Source organism: Triturus cristatus, chromosome 5_1, assembly GCF_964204655.1.
Source record: "Triturus cristatus chromosome 5_1, aTriCri1.1, whole genome shotgun sequence".
Taxonomy (NCBI): domain Eukaryota; kingdom Metazoa; phylum Chordata; class Amphibia; order Caudata; family Salamandridae; genus Triturus; species Triturus cristatus.
This window is the reverse complement of record NC_140587.1, coordinates 486803767-486822652: the sequence shown is the minus strand read 5'-3', so window position 1 is coordinate 486822652 and position 18886 is coordinate 486803767. Positions and strand designations below refer to the sequence as shown.

Genomic DNA, 18886 nt, shown 5'->3' with positions numbered 1-18886 from the left:
ATCTACACCTGGGAGCCCAGGTGCATAGGAATGAAGTAGTGTTGGAGCCGCCTGTAGACGCCAATGGAGGTTCATGGAAGAACCGCAGCTGCAGTCTCGTGGGCCAGGCTGGTGGAACCAGGACGTGGAATCCAGATGAGAAAAACCTGAAAACAGAGGAGGCAGAGTCCAAACCACCTGGAGGTGACCAGGAGGCACTGGAGCACAATATCTGCTATTGTCTTTGGTTCCTGCTGTAGCACAGTGAGGTTGAAGCAGCAGTTGTGGAGCCCAGGTGACAATACAGGAGCCGTCCACGAGCTGTTCCACACCGGTCGACATGTGCAGGAAGGTCAGTGACCGGCAGGGCCACCAACAAGCATTGGCAAACACGAACAACGGTCCATGGAAGGAGATGCTGTGTTGCAGACCAGCAAGGTCAGTGGGACTAACACAACGACGGGACCACATGACTACAGGAAATAACCAATATACCATATAAAGAGCACTCTGCCATTGATTATGCCATTGTCTTTTGTTCTGTGCCTCATTGAACTGGGACTGAGAGCACTCTTCAGACTTCTCACACACAAATACAAAGCCTTACACATCATTGGCCGCAAGTACCTTAACAACCGCATAAACTTCCACAAACTTGACACACTCACAAACACGTAAAAAACGTTAGAAATGTTATATTCTCGTGTGCTGGGGATTTGTAACAAGTTGTGACAAGCGTTTGCTTCCCCCTGTAGAGTTTGTGGTTCTCTACACCTTACAGCACCGTTATAGTAGTAACGAAACAGGAAACAAATGTGTAAATTCTTGGAGGCGCCAACATACCTATGACCTATACCACGTAGCTTTTGGAGAACACAAACTTGACACATCTGCTCAGCCTGACTCCTGCTTGTGCCCACCCCCGCAAGCATAACCAGATACTGCAGTTGTACCTTCAAACTCACTTCTAAAGCCTGGAATGACATTCCCTTGCATGGCAGAACCACCTACTCAGTTCTTGAATTCTGCAGGAAACTGAATACCTGGCTCTTCACCTAGTCTCGACCATGGCTCGGCCCATACAGCTCCTACTTCAGAGTCAGGTTACCCTCCATGTTGAGTTGTGCACTAAACAAATATACATAACGTAGCCAAGGTTTCCTCTAGATTGACAATTATCAGGGTTTTTTTTAACAAAGTCTCCCAAGAAATATTCAGACTTAAAGCTATGTTCCAAATGCAGTTGATGGCCACAAATCCACACTCCGGTTGATTTTGGTGTCTGGGCAAGTCTCATGAGATTGCATCTTATTCTGTGTGTGCTTTTAGGCACCAGAAAGCAATTTGGTTGAGGGAGGCCAACCTTTTGGATTCCTCCATGAAGAGCAAATTGAAATCCATAAGTGTGGACTTGTACCCCCTCTCAAACCAGGAGTTACTCTCTTTCAATAAGACATTAAATATATTAGAGGAAGCAGCATAGATCATCTTCCAAGCATGGTTAGAAGATGATGAGATCTTTTTCTTCTGAGCCTGTTCCCAGGCCAGGCAGTCCTGTCCCACTGCTGGTATGTGGACTTTGTCTCACATTTATTACGCTGATGGACATTTCACCGCCTGCACTGCTTAACTTAACAGTTCTGCAGTTGTGAGTGGCTAAATGCCTGTGGGCAGGGTGAGGATGACAGTAGAGGTAGGTACGCCTGTTTATAAAAAGAAGAAAAAAATGGCAATCACTAATGTCGAGAGTGTTTCTCCCCACAGGGAAATGTACACACATCCCCTCTGCCAGCTCATCTGTTGAGCAGGTACAGTACTTTAAAGAGGTAATATTACAGATTATTGGCAAGGCCCATTATAAGACACCTCTTTTGACTATTGCAGGATGTGTGGTACTGTGATTGGCCATAGACAAGCCGGTGGCTTCGGACTACACCGTCCCTTACCTCTCTTTCAGTTTTGAGGTCTTTTAAAGTGCGGACTTTGAAAAAGCTGTTGGTTTCAGCTGCGACAGGATGACTGTTTTAGTACTAACTGATTGGCTCTGTATATACTATACCAAAGTAAGGTATAGTGGGCACAGAATCCAGGGAATCCCCAGAGGTATAGCAGAGGCTAAATTAGACAAGTACCAACAGCTCTTTGTGGTAGTGTGAGCAAGCAGTTAGGCTTATCAGGAGGCTGTGTTAAGCATTTATCGTATTCACTCAATAAAGGCTGAATGCACACACTCAGACAGAATCCAGACCAATTAGTTAAGAATAAGAAGGTATACTTCTATTTTATTTTGTAGAGCCAAGCAGGACTAGGCACAGGCAAGTAAGAAATACTTTCAAATGCAAGGCTGTACACAGAAATGCAACTGTGGATTGTATTGCAATTGTTTACAGTATTACTTTTAAAGCAGTTCAAAATACAGTAAGATTTCTTTTGATTACTCTTAGATTACTTTTCAGTTACTTTTCAGTACTTGAGGTGATATGCCAAGATATCATACACTAGAGTTGGTCACTTACAGGTAAGCACGACAATTCTTAGATTAAAGCATACTTGTTTTTTTTTTCATCTAAAACAGTAGGTCACTACCGACATTTTCTGATGGATACATCTGCCAGTGGATTCCTCACCTTGTGAATATCCCTGCCCCAGCAACATTCGGAAACTTTTGTAGCAGTCCACGCCGATGAGGTCGCAGACGACGTCACAGAGGAACGGCACCGCTCGCGACTCCGCTGACGTCACTGGCTCCATAAGAAGACCTCGTCGGCGTGATGACGTCAGTTCCCTATTTTCCGCGCCGTCGAAGCCAACGGATTTCGGGAATTGCTGTTAGCGTCGTTGATACTTTGTATATTCTGAGTATTATTCCTGTTCTCTGTCGAAGATGTCGACAAAAAAGTCTGGTTTTAAGCCTTGCAGGGAGTGTGGCAAGCATATGTCCATCACAGATCCTCATGAGGACTGTGTGTGGTGTTTATCGTCGGACCACGATGTGGATGACTGTACCAGCTGCCGGAAGATGAGCACGAAGGCTCTTAAGGAACAGGAGGCAAAACTCTTCATCGCAAAAATGAAGAAGGAGAAGAGAGGGAGAAGAAGATCGAGGTCTAGATCGAAGTCGAGGTCGGCGTCGAAGTCGACTTCGGGACATGCTTCTCATGCCAAGAAGCATAAGAAAAAAAGAAGGCACTCGTCTCTGCGCCATTCTGATAAGAGCTCGGCGCCGAAGTCACCTGCTTGGCGTCGGAAGGACTGTTTCTCCCTCTCCTGTGCCGGATTCGCCTGCTGGTCCTTCATCTCCGGTGGTCTCCTTGTCTCCAGCTTCACCGGTTCCAGCACGGACTCCGACGCCGGTTCCATCTCCGGCTCCGGCCCCGGAAGAACTTCAAGCCCCGGGTGAGCCAGCGACGCCGCTGATTCCACCGTCGGCGCCGGTTGGCCCGAGTCCGGTGAGGCCTGACCAGTACCCTGCCTTCCCTGGTCCAGGTCAGGACCCCTCGCATTACTTAAATGCGATGTATGGGGTGTTTGCTCGAGCCATGTACACCACTGGTGCACCTGCGGGTCCGATGGGTCCCATGGCATTTAATTTGGGGGTGCCGCAAGTATATCCGCAGGCACCTTTCATACCCTTCTTCCCAACGACGCCGTCTTGGAATCCTCCGGCTCCGAGGACGTCGACGCCGCTTCCATCCTCGCCGGCTCCGGCTCAACCTCGATCGACGCCGATGGCTCCAGCAGATCCACGCTCGACACCGGCGCCATCGAATTCGAATACGGCGCCGATGATTTGGATTCGTTCCAGGAGGGATACTCAGAGGATAATGGAAGAGCAGAGGTACCTTCAGGAGGAAGCGGAAGAGGGGGAATTGGTGGAGTCAGATGAAATATTCGAGGAGCTTAAAGAAGCTAGTGGTTTGGATCTGTCTCCTGAGTGGGAGATTACTCCACCGTCGGATGAGCCCTCTAAGGACGTTGCTCCCTACCATTCAGTTATTAGGAAGGCTGCGGAGCTGCTTGATCTCCAGCTACCATCTACGGAGTTTAAGTCGAACATTTTAACTGAGGTACTACATTCTCCCACGGCGGTATCTGAGCCTTTACTTCCCTTTAATGAGGCCATTGTGGAACCTGTATTAGAGGTGTGGCGCAAGCCCTTTTCTGCTCCTGCTGTCTCCAAGACAATTGCTAGGAGATATAGAGCAGCCCCAGGGGATCCGGAATTTTTGACGTCACATCCTTCACCAGAGAGCCTGGTGATTCAGGCAGCTTGTTCGGGAAAGTCTAAGGGGGCTTTCCCTCAGGTTCCTGGGGACAGAGAGGCTAAAAGGCTGGACCAGTCTGCAAAAAAAGTATTTTCATCGGCCAGCATGGCTTTGAAATCAACAAACGCCACTTGTCTTTTGGGACGCTATGTGCACGCACTGATGGATTCGGCTAAAAGACTGGTGCCAAAACTGCCTGAGGAGGAGAGGACTGAGTTCTGAGATCTGTGACATCTTGACTGATGCTCAGGCGGCAGCACGTCAGGTGATCCAGAGTGGGCTGGACACTGCAGATTCTGTTGCAAGGATCATGGGGTCTTCTGTCGCAACCAGAAGGAGTGCCTGGTTAAAATCTTCTGAGTTCTCACAGGATGTGCAGTCAACTCTATTGGACCTGCCATTTGACGGATCTGGTCTGTTTGGCAAGAAGGCAGATGCTGCTCTGGAGCGATTCAAGGACAGCAAGGCGACAGCTAAATCTCTGGGCCTGCAGTCTCAGTCGAGGGGGTCCTTTAAGAGGTATAGAGGGTTCGGAAGGACATCTTTTCGAACCTATAGGCAGACCCAGCAGCAGCAGCAGCAGCAGCAGCAGCAAAGTTCCTCGTCCAGAGGTTTCAGGGGAAGAATCAGGGGCCGCACTCGTGGCCGGCAACTCTCCTCCTCCTCTTCTTCTTCCTCAGCCCCTCCCACCACCGCAAAGCAACCCTAGATTCGCCATTCTGGATCATGCTGGTCCTGTGGGGGGCCGGCTTACCCATTTTCTACAAGATTGGGAATCTGTAACTACAGATCTCTGGGTTCTGGATCTTGTAGAAAATGGGTACGCCCTTCCCTTTCGGGAATTCCCTCCAAATTACCCTCCTTGTCAAGGGTCTTGCTCGGAGGACCACCGTCTTCTCCTGCAGGAGGAAGTCCTGAAGTTGTTTCAGAAAGGTGTGATAGAGGTGGTTCCAGAACGGGAGAGGGGTCAGGGATGCTACTCCCGGTATTTTCTGATTCCGAAAAAGGACGGCAGATTGCGTCCGATATTGGACCTCAGAATCTTGAATCTTTTTCTGAAACAAGAAAAGTTCAAGATGCTCACCCTTGCTCAGGTTCTTCAAGCGCTGAATCAGGAGGACTGGATGGTGTCGATCGACTTGCAGGATGCGTATTTTCACATCCCAATCCTGAAGTCGCACAAAGTATCTCCGTTTCACGGTAGGGTCGCAACATTATCAGTTTGCGGTCCTATCGTTTGGTCTTACTTCTGCACCCCGAGTCTTCACGAAGGTGATGGCAGTGGTGGCAGCCCATCTCAGAAGGTTGGGGATTTCAGTTTACCCCTATCTGGACGACTGGCTGATCAAAGCAGAGTCGCCAGAGAAGGTGCTTCATCATCTGCAGGATACAACTCAGTTGTTGTTCAAATTGGGTTTCTCGATAAACGTGCCCAAATCTCACCTGGTGCCCTCTCAGTGCAACCTGTTCATAGGTGCGGTACTGGACACTACTGTGTGTCGAGCATTCCCTCCTCCTCAAAGGATTCTCGACATACAGGAAATGATTCCTTTATTTTCCAACGGAGCGGTCGTTCCAGTTCTGAAGGTCCTTCGCCTGCTTGGTCTGTTCGCCTCCTGCATTCTGTTGGTCAACCATGCACGCTGGCACATGAGGGCGCTCCAGTGGTGCCTCCGCAAGCAATGGTATCAGCACAAAGGGGATCTCAGGGAGTCTGGGAGGATCTCCAGGGAAGCTGCAGCGGATCTATCTTGGTGGAGCGTGGAGGGCAATCTGTCCCAAGGAAAGTCCTTCCATCTGCCTCCATCGGTGGCCACGGTGATAACGGATGCATCCACTTTAGGGTGGGGTGCTCATCTGGGGAATCTGGAGATCAAGGGTCTTTGGTCTCCAGAGGAAAGGTTGCTTCACATCAACCTTCTGGAGTTATGGGCGATACGTTTGGCGCTCATGGCCTTCCTCCCTTCCCTTCGCGGTCAGTCTGTTCAAGTCCTGACGGACAACACGACCGCGATGTGGTATATAAACAAACAGGGAGGAGTGGGGTCTCTTTGTCTTTCCAGAGAGGCCCTGCGTCTATGGTCCTGGGCTCAGGACCATCAGATTTGTCTGATGGCAAATCATCTGGCCGGGGTTCTGAACGTGCGTGCGGACAGTCTCAGTTGGCAGTTCTCCGCCGACCACGAGTGGAGGCTTCATCCGGAGGTGGTTCATCACGTCTTCCGGATGTGGGGAACTCCTCGGGTGGACCTGTTCGCCACTCACGAGAATGCTCACTGCCCGTCATTCTGCAGTCTCCAGTATCCGATGCAGGGAGCGTTGGGGGACGCGTTTCAGTTGAGTTGGCTCACGACTCCTTTACGCGTTTCCTCCCATACCCTTGATTCCTCGGGTTCTGAGGAAAATTCGCCAAGACCGGGCCCAAGTTATTTTGGTCGTCCCGGATTGGCCAAGAAGGGTGTGGTATACAGATCTCATCCACCTCTCCTCGTGCCCTCCGCTCCGTCTCCCTCTGAGGGCAGACCTCCTCTCGCAATCGGAGGGGCAGGTTCTACACCCCCACCTCCAGAGCTTACACCTGCATGCCTGGAGATTGAGCGGGGCAACCTGAATTCTTTCTCTCTCCCGCCAGATGTGGTGGATGTTATTTTATTGGCCAGGCGACACTCCACCAAGTCTATATATTCATATAGGTGGTCTAAATTTGTACTCTGGTGTGGAGAGAGGTCAATTGATCCTTTGAAGGCTCGTCTGTCTAACATTCTGCAGTTTGCCCTTTCTCTTGCTCAGCAAGGCTTTGCTGTGGCTACAGTAAAAGGATATTTATCGGCTTTGTCGGCTTTCCTTTGCCTGCCGGATCAGCCGTCATTATTTAAATCACCTATTGTGCTTAGATTTCTCAAGGGCCTCACAAATAAATTTCCTCCTACTCCCTTTATTGTACCTCAATGGGACTTAAACCTGGTATTGACTTATCTTATGGGTTCTCCCTTTGAGCCCTTACATGAAGTGTCCCTTGAGACTGTTGTCTTTCAAGACGGTTTTCCTCATTGCAATCACCTCGGCAAGGAGGGTAAGTGAGCTTCAAGCTCTTAGCTCAAAACCCCCATTTTTGACCATTCATGCTGAACGAATGGTACTCCGGACCAGGGCTGCATTTTTGCCTAAGGTGGTAACTCCCTTCCATCTGGGGCAATCCATTACCCTTCCTACCTTCTATCCTCCCCCTCACCCTTCCAAGGAGGAGGAGAGACTTCACCGTTTGGACCCTAGGAGGGCAGTGAGCTTTTACCTGGACAGGACAAAGGATTTCAGAATTGATGACCAGCTCTTTGTGGGCTTTATTGGCTGCAGGAAGGGTCGAGCGGTGCACAAGCGCACCCTTTCCAGGTGGATTGTCTTGTGCATCAAGATTTGCTACTCTTTGGCTGGTAAGGAACCTCCGGAGGGTTTAAGAGCTCATTCCAATAGAGCAAAGTCTTCCACTTCTGCTTTGTCTAGGGGTGTTCCTGTGGAGGACATTTGTAGGGCGGCAACTTGGGCCTCCCTCCACACCTTCGCAAAACATTATTGCTTGGATAACGAGGTGAGGAGGGACGGACACTTTGCTCGTTCCGTCCTTCAGGACTTTTTGGTGTAGAAGGGTGGACACCCTCCTCCGGGAGTGGGGACTGCTGTGGAATCTATTCACAAGGTGAGGAATCCACTGGCAGATGTATCCATCAGAAGAACAAGTTACTTACCTTTGGTAACGCTTTTTCTGGTGGATACAGTATCTGCCTGTGGATTCCTCACTGACCCACCCGCCTCCCCGTTGTCCATCCTTCTATACCTAAGGTTCTGTTAATAATGTTTCAATCTACTATTCTAATGATGGTATTTCAAAAAGTATATGTTACTGTCAAAGGCTTTAAGTCTTTCCTTGGTTTTTCTATTCATTCTCCACACTGTGTGTTGATCTGCATATTGTGTACTGTGTATACTGTGTATATATTGCTGTCAGTCCGTCCGTGTGCCTCGAAGGCACGGAAAAAAGGGGCGGAACTGACGTCATCGCGCCGATGAGGTCTTCTTATGGAGCCGGTGACGTCAGCGGAGTCGCGAGCGGTGCCGTTCCTCTGTGACGTCGTCTGCGACCTCATCGGCGTGGACTGCTACAAAAGTTTCCGAATGTTGCTGGCGCAGGGATATTCACAAGGTGAGGAATCCACAGGCAGATACTGTATCCACCAGAAAAAGCGTTACCGAAGGTAAGTAATTTGTTCTTTAGCAACAGAAAACTCTTAACATTGGTTCCTATGGGAAAAAGAGTGTTACCTGTTTACAGGTACGTAAACGACTTACAAGTATGATGAGAACCAATGTTCCCCAAGACCAAGTTAGGCACTCAAATTGCACCACCTGCAGCACTGGGGCAGCCAGGTGCAGAGTGCAGAGTCCCAATGTTAGCCAATGGGGCTAAGGGGCCCTTCGGTCAGGGGCTGCATGTGAGCAGGCCATTTGACTGTGGGAGCAAAGCTCCTGGAGTTAGGATCAGCACTGCAGGTCCCAACAATCAACACAGGAGCTACACCACGAGCGGCACAGAGGCAGCCGGATGCAGAGTGCCAAGGAGACTTTGGGGACCCTGTGCATTGCAATGGAAATATCTGGTTTGGAAAAGATACCGCAGGCTCAGTCAGGGAAGCTTCCTGAAGGCAACCACTGGCTGGAGAGGTAAGTTAGATACTTGGGGGGATGCCTGGACACTGTCGGTTGGACCACCCAAGGCCATGGGGTGTCTGGTGCAGGGGTGTCTTTTGGTGTTAGGTCTTCTTACCCACTCCGGCCATAGTCGGGCGTGGCCTTCAGGTTGAAGCTACAGGCATTGGCTTAAAGCTTGAGGGAGGTTGGGAATAACCAGATCCCGGGTCAGGATTGCTGTGGAGCCCACCTCATGGTGTTGGGCCACTCGAACTCGGGCCATGGACGTCTGGTGCAGAACTGAGGCGCCACCTGGATCCAGGCTCTAGTCTTGGAATCTTTGTTGAGCAAATCTGCTGCTCATGGGATACAAAGTCTTACAGATGAGTGCAGGGCAGGTCCTCTGGACGGCTGCTGGCTTTTGGACACGCTGGGCTTGCCGATGTAGTCCGGTCGAAGTCTGGACAGGCCGGTAGTGCTGTGGCCAAAGCAGTTTGGGTCCTTGACTTCCTGGGTCAGCACGGCTCTTCGGTCCTTCTTTCTTCCTCAAATCCGAGGAGGCACGTTGCAGGGTTAGCCATTAATACTAAATTTAGGGGCATTTACAGGGTTGTGCAGGTTGGGACCAATGGGTCCCTTACTTGAGGTAGGTACACCCCCCTATTATGCCACCCTCCAGTGGGAGGGGTGGCATGAGCTTCTCTAATTCACTGCGTCCCCTCATCTTCAAGATGGAGGAGACTGAGATGTGTGCTTCACCTCGCCTCCCCTCACCTGAGGGGTTGGGTTGGCAAAGGTGGGCACACCTCTTTTCCTAACTGTTTTCCCCACATATTCTCCCACCCAAAGTGGGGGTCAGAACCGGTGAGAGCTAGTTGCTGGGGTAAGCAAAAGGCAGGGGCAGCTTACAAAGGCGGCAGGCCTTTGAAGCTTCCCCTTCGTGGACCTAGCCCATCCTGGGGCAGGAGGCATAACACCTCTGCCAGGATGGGCTTTGTTTCGGGACCCAGAGAGTGGAGGCCCTCTGCCCAGGGGTCCAGAAACCTGTGTGCTAGTGGCAGATGGCTAGCAGCCATTCAAGAGCCACACCTGGGCTGGTCATTTTTTAGGGGGCATTTCTAAGATGACCTCTGTGTGCATTTTACATTAAATCCCACACTGGCATCCGTGTGGGTTTAGTGTGCTGAGAAGTTTGCTACTAAACTTCCCAGATTTCAGTAAACTACTCTGGAGCTGTGGAATTCGTAATAACCAACTCCCAGACTATATACTCTTTATGGCTTTACTGCAATGTCTAAGAATGGACTTAGACACTGTAGGGGTACAGTGCGCATGCAACTGTACCCTCACCTGTGGTCTAGTGCACCCTGCTAGAGGGGTGGCTTACCTAGGCCACAGGCAGTGGTTTGCAGGCATGGCACACAGAGATCGGTGACATGTCGACTCTTCACTTTTATCTGCACCAAAACACGCAGCCTGCAATGGCAGTGTATGAGTGTTAGGGTGCAGGGCTTCTAAGGCTGGTACAATAGGTGCTGCAGCTCTTAGAGGGTTTCTCTGGTCACAGTGTCCTTGGTACCCATGGTACCTTTTTTAAAAGGGGGCTTACCTGTGGCGAAAGCGGTTCCAATTGGGTGTACAAAGATACAGCTTTGGGAAAGAACACAGTACCTGGGAACCTGATTGGCAGGGGCCCAGGGCACACCAAGTCCAAGTGCATCATGTGTCAGGCAAAAAGTGGGGGTAACCATGCATAAAAAGGGGCACTGTCCTAAACCGAGCTATTGGGCATGGCCATCGATCCTCCGATTAGATTGCCCCTTCTGAAAGATCTTCTGTCTCAGCAGCACGGCGGGGTTCTCCACCCGAACCTGTCAACTGTGTGCCTTCTTGCATGGAGATTTAGCTGCAGCAGTTGATTGCTTTCGACCTTCCTCTCGAAGTCTGCAGTGTTATTCAGTCCGACAGGAGTCCCTCCACTAAGACTGTATAAGCCTGACGGTGGAACAGATTTGTAAAATATTGTACAGAAAAGTCTTTTGACCCTCTTTATGCTTCCCTTTCTGATATTTTGCTTTTTTATTTTGTCCCTTGCCCAGCAGGACTCTGCACTGGACACCTTGAAAGGGTATCTTTCTGGTTTGGCTGCGTTCCTGAGAATGCCAGACCAACCCTCCCTACTTATGTCACCTATTGTACTTAGATTTGAACAGGAAAGTCTAACTATATTCATAGGGATGTCTTTGATTGCTGGTTGAGTCATAATAATTGCTTTGCCGAGTCAATAAGCAGGTTATTTAATTTCTGCTAATTACAACTTTGTCATCAATTTGTAGGAAGTAATGGTCCACAGAAGTTTTGTATCGAAAAAGTTGGCAAGGAAACCTGGTTGCCAAGAAGTCATACTTGGTAAGTTGTTGCATTTAGCAGTACAAATGTTTGTTAAATTTGAAAAAAATAGATGCCTATGATAGTGTAATTGATTTGATCTATGAGCGTCAAAGTAAGACTGAGCAATAAGACCGCTTGCAAACTTTGCTTTTATCTGCCTGACTTTTTCAGAGTATTTTTTTTAACCCAGTCTATGCATTCGCAGTAACATTCAAGCAGTATCAAGGTGAGGGTGCCAGTGTTACCAGTTAATCAGGTCATAGAGCACTCTGTCTGCGAGCTAAACCAGTCCTCCGAAGCTCGCTCAACTCTGTACATAGATGAGGGCCAGCTGCCTCAGCCTATCTCAAAGGAATTAGTGTAGGGTTTAGTCACCTGCAGTACAATGCATTTGCCACGCAATTGTAGTACAAATGTGAGTGTCCAATCAAAGTTATAAGTACACAACAATTAAATATATGTATATTGGTACCGGCAGTCGCCAGTAGGTGGTTATAGTTGGGGCCTACTTTCCATAGGAAGAGTGTTTTTGGTTTTACCAATGACTTTAGTGCCGTTTGATGAATCTAAACGATATTTTCCAATCTAATTTGACACTCACTTGAGCTGCTGCCTAGAACGTTTTGGGGTGATTCGTCAAGTGGGACCCGAGAAAAATGGGGAGTTCCCAAAACACTTTTTCCCTCATGTTAATTCCTATAGGAACTCTAGATACGACGACAGCCCGAACCGCTGGATGGAATTTGGCAGAAAGGTAGATCTTGTTCCAGAGTAGTGTCTTTGGCTAGTTTGGTGTAAATCCATTCAGTAGTTTTAGAGATATTAACTGAAATCCAAATTTGTATATCTGGGGGCGCGGATCCGACAGTCCCCGTGCTGTAATCCGATTGGCTGCCACCACTTCAACCTGGAAGTGTTTGCAGCCATCTTGGGACTGATTCAGCAGGGACCCACAAGAAACATAAAAAATACAGAAAAGAAGGCAGGGTAGGAATACCCTGAGCCCCAGGACCACACTGGGGTTTAAAAAGAAATCGTTTTTCAAATTGAATGCGAAATCGCAGGTGGGATACGTGGATTCGTGGCAAAATTGCAAAAAATTAAAACATGGTCTTCTGCGCTACTTTTTAAATGAGCCCCTGCGGGGGCCATGTCCCGGGGGCATTTTTTTGTTGTTTTTTTAAAAAGAGGGGGGTGCCACGGGGCCTCCCACTTAAGGCTCTTATAGCCCTGGGGACCACCAACTCTCCAGAGCATAATTAGCATAATGTAAGGGGCGCTGCACAGACACCCCCTCCAGGGCTTCCTTGGAGCCCTGGGGACCACCACCTCCACAGAGCATTAGAGACTCCTGAGGCGGAAAGCCGGGAGCCAACACTAGCGCACTTGCATTCTTTGCACATCTTGTACTTTTGTTTTAAAAGTGTTAAAAATTGATTTTACCTTGCTTTTAATTGTTACAATCTTCACTTACCGCAACTCAGCCGAGATAGGTGCTGGGAGGGGAGGTGACATCGCTGTCCCGTAGACTGACGGCGGAGCGAGCCGCCATCTTGGGGGACATCAAAGGGTAGTGGGCTAATTCTTTTACTTCTGACATAAATGCTTGCGCTAACGCGAAAGCGCAGCGGGCGCGCCAAAGGCAAGCCCGTCTGCGCCTGTCCGCGCCCAACCGTGCCCTAAGGCCAGGAATTCTGCCCAAAACAAGGTAAATACCCCTAATCCGAGCCATCTAACATACTCTGCTAAATCCTTGTTCATGATTAGAACACACGAATCAGCTAAGCGCTTAGCTCATATGTGCTGTCCCAGGAAGTTCCCAAATGTGTTGGAGGGTCCGGTAACCTGTAGGCACTGTCTTTTTCAAAGATATTTGACAATGTTTAGTTCATTGATTCCAAGAAAGAGTACGGAGTCGGTTTAAATAATATACTGTGCAATGTAAGATCTCTAACAAAGCACCCCATTGAAATATGGGATCTGATCACCTCACATTCCCCAGAAATCTGTTTTCTCACAGAAACTTGGTTAAACCCTACAAACCACCAATTGATAAATTTAGCTATCCCAGACAGTTATAAATTCATACATCTGGATAGGGATGATAAAATGGGAGGTGACATTGCCATAGCCTTCAAAAATCACCTTAACGTGAGCTGGATTTCCACCTTAAGTAATGACAGCATGGAATTTGGAATCTTTAAGATCAATAGATCACCTACAGATAGTTGGAACGGAGCGCTGATCTATCGTCCCCCAGGATCTAGAGCTAATGTTACTGATCAACTGATAGAACAAATAGCCATGCACGTGCTCGCATCTAATACATTTCTTTTATTGGGGGATTTTAACTTTCACGGTGAAGATCACACTAACCCTGATGTTAATAAACTTCTTTCTAGCCTAGACTTAATTGGACTTACTCAAAGAGTTAAAGGCCCAACACATCTGGCTGGCCACTGGCTTGACTTAATTTTTTCTAACATAGATCATTTGACCTGTAACCCTCCCAACCCTCTTACTTGGACAGACCCTTCTATGATCTTGTTTTCTATTCAATTGCTGTGCCTGACGAGCGTAGCAGGGAACACAGGACGGAAAAAAGAGGTGCGTAGACCATGGCGTGACCTTTCTTTGGAAGCTTTTAACGAGACATTCCATCCTAAACCACCTGAGAGTGACATGGAAGTATCCAAGATGTTGGAAGGTTTTAGCTCTGCATTTGTGACAGCATTGGACACAGTAATTCCACATAAAAACTATGGCTCTCTTCAGCGGCGGCCATCAGCCCCCTGGTATACCTCTGAGCCAATGACTGATAAATCCAAATGTAAGACATTGGAGAGACTCTGGCGAACTAGTAAAGACCCCCAAGACAGACTACTGTATAAACAGTCTTTGTCCAGCTATCATCAGAACATAAAAACAGCCAGACAAATTTTTATCATGAATCAAATAGAACACGCTAGTAACTCCTCAAAAGCTCTCTTTAATATAGTAAGGGACTTTGTGTCACCACAAGCTTGTAGACAATCCCCAGTGGAATCTCAAGCGTTCTGCAATTCATTAGCGATCCATTTTCAAGAAAAGATCGCTAACATCTATGCAAATTTTCCATCTACTGTTTCCCAGAACCTTGACTCCTTCACTAGACCAGGAGAACCAGGAAAGTTGGCACCCAGTACCCTAGACTGCTTTGAAACAGTCTCGTTAGAGGAGGTCTCTAACCTGCTGTCCACTGCTAAATCTGGTTCACCTCTAGATCTCTGTCCCCCAAAGACAATGACTCTCCTAGCCACTAGCTGTGCCTCAGAAATTCGAAATATTTTTAACTGTTTGATACAATCGGGTATTATTCCCACAACATGGAAGGAAACGTATGTACGACTAATATTGAACAAACCCACGGCTGATTCTCAAGTACTTAGTAATTACCGTCCTATTTCCTTGCTACCCTTACTGGGTAAGCAACTGGAAAGTATAATAAACAGGCAGCTAAGTCTATACCTGGAATCCAATAAAATTTTGGATCCCTCGCAATCAGGTTTTCGACCGGGATTCAGTATTCTGGCCGTGACTGACTCCCATAGGCAAGTAATGGACGCGGGAGGATCAGTAGTACTGATCCTATTAGACCTCTCCGCGGCGTTTGACACCATCTCACACTCAAAGCTCGTGGAGAGATTACATTCATGTGGCATTCAAGGTACAGCCTTAAAATGGCTGCAGCACTTCATGTTGGACAGACTACAAACCATCATGTTAGGGCCATACTTTTCAGAGAATATGCGTCTGGATAAGGGCGTACCTCAGGGCTCCGGTCTGAGCTCGACATTATTTAATATATATATGGCCCCTCTGGCAAAAATCGTAGAACAGCTAGGCTTTGAGATAATTTCAGATGCTGACGATACTCAGCTTATGTTTACTATCGGTCCCAAATTAGAAGCAGAGAAAATTCAGTTCTCTGATGGTATGCTTGCAATCTCCAACTGGATTACGGAGAATTGCCTTCAGTTGAACCCCGGAAAAACGCAGGTCATGCAAATGGGGAAAGCCTCAGCTATTTGGTCGGCTGAATGGTAGCCGCTACAGCTGGGAGCAGCTCCCACTCCTAAACAATGTGTAAAAAAACCTAGGACTAAAATTGATCAGACATTAATAATGAAAGATCATATTGCTGCCACAACCAGCTCTTGTTGTTATAGCCTGCGTCTACTGCACAAGATTCTTCCTTATCTGCCCACTAATCATCGTAGAACTCTGGTTCAAGCCATGGTGATTAGCAGATTAGACTATGGTAACGCTCTGATGGCTGAAGTAGGAGAGACCTGGCTTGCTAAACTACAGGTGATCCAGAACACCGTGGCAAGAATTATCCTAAATCGCCCAGCGGGCTCTCCCTCTGGTCCCCTGCTGAGAGAGTTACACTGGTTACCTGTGAGGAAGTGATCATACTTCAAAATCTGTTGTCTCACCTACAATGCTTTGAAAGGCGAAGGTCCCTGCAATCTGCAAAAGAAACTTACAAAACATGTACCTTGTCGAAATCTTAGATCCAATACACTAGCCCTCACAAGGGGGTAAAGCTTTCTCATACCTTGCTCCAAGATACTGGAATAAATTACCACTTGCTCTGCGTGAAATTTACACATCTAGCACTTTCAGGAAACAACTAAAAGCATACCCGTTTTATTTTTCCTGTTGGCCTGACTTCCTATTCTTGTGTTTTTTTTAAATCTCTAAGCAAGCACCGGGATGCCCCCGGGTGAGTCGTGCGCTATAAAAGTAGTTTTAGCATAACAGTACTTTCATTATAATTAAGGAGGCGAGGCGCGTGGACCCACCACCTAGGCTAATTAAATGCCCCGGGGAGCTGGCCATGGATCCTTCCCCCCCCCCCCCCAGGGCCAAATCACTTAAATTGGGGTGAGGACTGCCACTTCTCCAGAGCCAGCCTCTGCAGATCAAAAGGGGCTGTGAGGCCCCCTCCTGGAGCCAATAATGGCCCTGGGGACCACCACCCCACATGGCCAGCTCCTGCTATATCCCGGGTGCACAGCCTGGGGACAGACCTATTTGCTCTGACTTGGTGGAAGCTTTGACAGCTCCTGTCAGGTCAGAGCAAACATGAACTCTGGGGGAGGGGGGGGGGGGGGGGGTGCTAAAGAGCCCACGGCAAGATAGCTGCACATTCCTGCAGCTCTGCTGGTCGGTACCTCAATCCATCTATTATATGAATGAGGCAATTAGTTATAGATTCATTACCTCAGAATTACCCCCAGGCGTCAGACTGGATCTGGAGACTTTTTCGTCCGCAGTACCCCTGTTGCGTGTTGAAAGGTTGCGTCGGTCGGCTCCGCGTTCGGCATTGGCGTCGTGGTCGCCAGAATGACGTCGCAATAGCTACTTGGACGCTGCCCTCGCGCTCTGACGTCAGTTCTTTCTTATTCCGCGCCAGCCAGCTCAGATCCGGAGAGAGCGGTACCTAGAGTCACATTTTGACTGACTTTTTACTGACTTTTCTCGACATCGATTTTGAGTCTTCGACTCCTGGTGCACGTCAGGGATGCCCGGTTTCAAGGGTTGTGGTTCCTGCAGCCGCCTGATGTCGGTAACAGATCCGCACCGTGTGTGCGTTTCTTGCCTGGAGCGCGACCACGACCCCAAGTCGTGCTCCGACTAGCGGACCATGAATCCGAAGTCTTTGCGGGTGAGGTCCGGAAAGCTTCTTAAGGCCCGGCAGTCGGCTCTGCAGCTTTCAAGGTCCCAGTCGCGTGGGAGGTGGAGGGACCAGTCGCGGAGCCGCCACCACCAGTCTTCTCCAAAGTCGAAGAAGCACTGTTGCTCTTCAACTTCTCCCCGTCAGTCAGCCGACTCGATGAGGGATGCAGGTGGTGCCCTCCAGCGACTCCGCGTGCGAAGCCCCAAGGGTTGACTCCAAGTTCCCCTCCCTTCCCGGGACCCGGAGCGACCCTGCTCAGCTTCGCACCTCTTTGAAAGCGATGTGTGCGATCTTTGTGCAGCCCGACTCCGCAGGCGTGCCTTCGGGCCCTGCGGATTCAGCTGGAGGCCCTGGGCCTTTGACGCCGGCGGCTCCGGCACCGCAGGGGCACCTTGGATCCAGGCCTGGATCCGAATCAACACCGGTCAATTATACCTTCCCCAGTGCTGATTCCACCGGCACCACGTCCGCAGTCGGTTGTGTCCCCAGCCGTTGTCGACCCTGGCCTCCACCCCGATGTAGACCCGGACCAGCTTCGACCGGCGCCAGCGGGCGCTTTTGTGCCCCTGTTCTAACCTGGCTCTTTTAGACCAGATTGGCATCCAGAGGAGGATGAGGAGGACTTTGAGGGGTCTGGAGACCCTTTGACAGACCAGCTGGTTTACGAACCGGACTGAAGAGAGGAACTGGGGGAAACCAGTGGTCTGGACACCTCACCATGTTGTCTCCTCCTAATAAGGCTACGGAGGAGGGTGCGTCTTACACCATGGTGTTGCATAGGGCGGCCGAGGCTCTCAACCGCAAACTACCAACGGTGGCAGTCAGGACTAAACTCCTGAACAGAGGTGCTTCAACCAGCAGAGAGCTCTTCGGAGTCCCTGCTATGGTTTAATGAAGCCCTCACTGACCTCCTTTTGGACACCTGCTCCAAGCCCAACACAGGGTCTCCTGTGGATAGGATGATTGCCCGATGCCACTGCCTGGCTCCGGGCGACCCCATTTTCCTCTCCCATCACCCCACCGCTAAGAGCTTGGTGGTCCAAGCCTCCACATTCACCAGCGCATTCCCTAACGCTCCACCTGATAAGGAATCCAAAAAGCTGGACCATCTTGGGAAGAAGATGTTTTCTTCCTCCAGCTTGGGACTGCAGTCGGTAAACACTGCATGACTGTTGAGCCGTTACACCCACTGCGTGTGGGATACGGTGGTGCAAGTGCTGCCCCAATGCCCGGAGGAGGCCCAGGCCATACTCTCCTGTGCAGTTGCTGCAGTGAGTGACGCAACAAAGATTACCATTCGCTGTGGGCTGGATTCCGCCGACTCGCTAGGCAGGATGATTTCCATGTCAGTAGCCCTTTGACTGGTCGACTGGTTTTTCAGGGGATGTCCAATCCACTCTTATGGACATGCCGTTTTGCTGTCGCCTGTTCTGCGACAAGGCAGCCAATGCACTAGAGCGCTTTAAGGACTCTCTGACTACGGCCAAGTCCTTGAGCCTCTACACCACCTGCCCTGCGCAGTCTGCTTTTCCCCCCTTTCGTGGCTATGGAAAGGGTGCCCTGCCACGTCCCGCCCAGAGCCACAGGCCAGCACAAGCTGTCCGACCGCAGCCGGGGACGTGGGAACCACTGCCAGGGTTCTAGGGGCCAGCGGGCGGGCCAGTCCACCACAGCCCCCTCTGCAGCATCCGCCAAACCCTCCTAGTCCGACCTTTCAGGACTGACCAATTGCCAGTGGGTGGCAGGATTCGCCATCACCTCCCCCACTGGAGCACCATCACATCGGACAGGTGGGTTTTGCAAATAGTTCAAAGGGGCTACTCCCTCCCCTTCGAGACTAACT

General features: G+C 49.6%; 1 protein-coding gene across 2 annotated transcripts in view; it reads left to right on the top strand.

Moving 5' to 3' along the window:
- Positions 1–18886, top strand: part of WWP1 (WW domain containing E3 ubiquitin protein ligase 1) — an 850740-nt gene that overhangs the window by 821609 nt on the left and 10245 nt on the right. For both annotated transcript variants that reach the window (XM_085605336.1, XM_085605333.1), the window contains exon 23: positions 11264–11336. In XM_085605336.1, coding sequence (XP_085461462.1) covers positions 11264–11336 — 73 coding nt within the window. The remainder of the gene's footprint in view (positions 1–11263; positions 11337–18886) is intronic.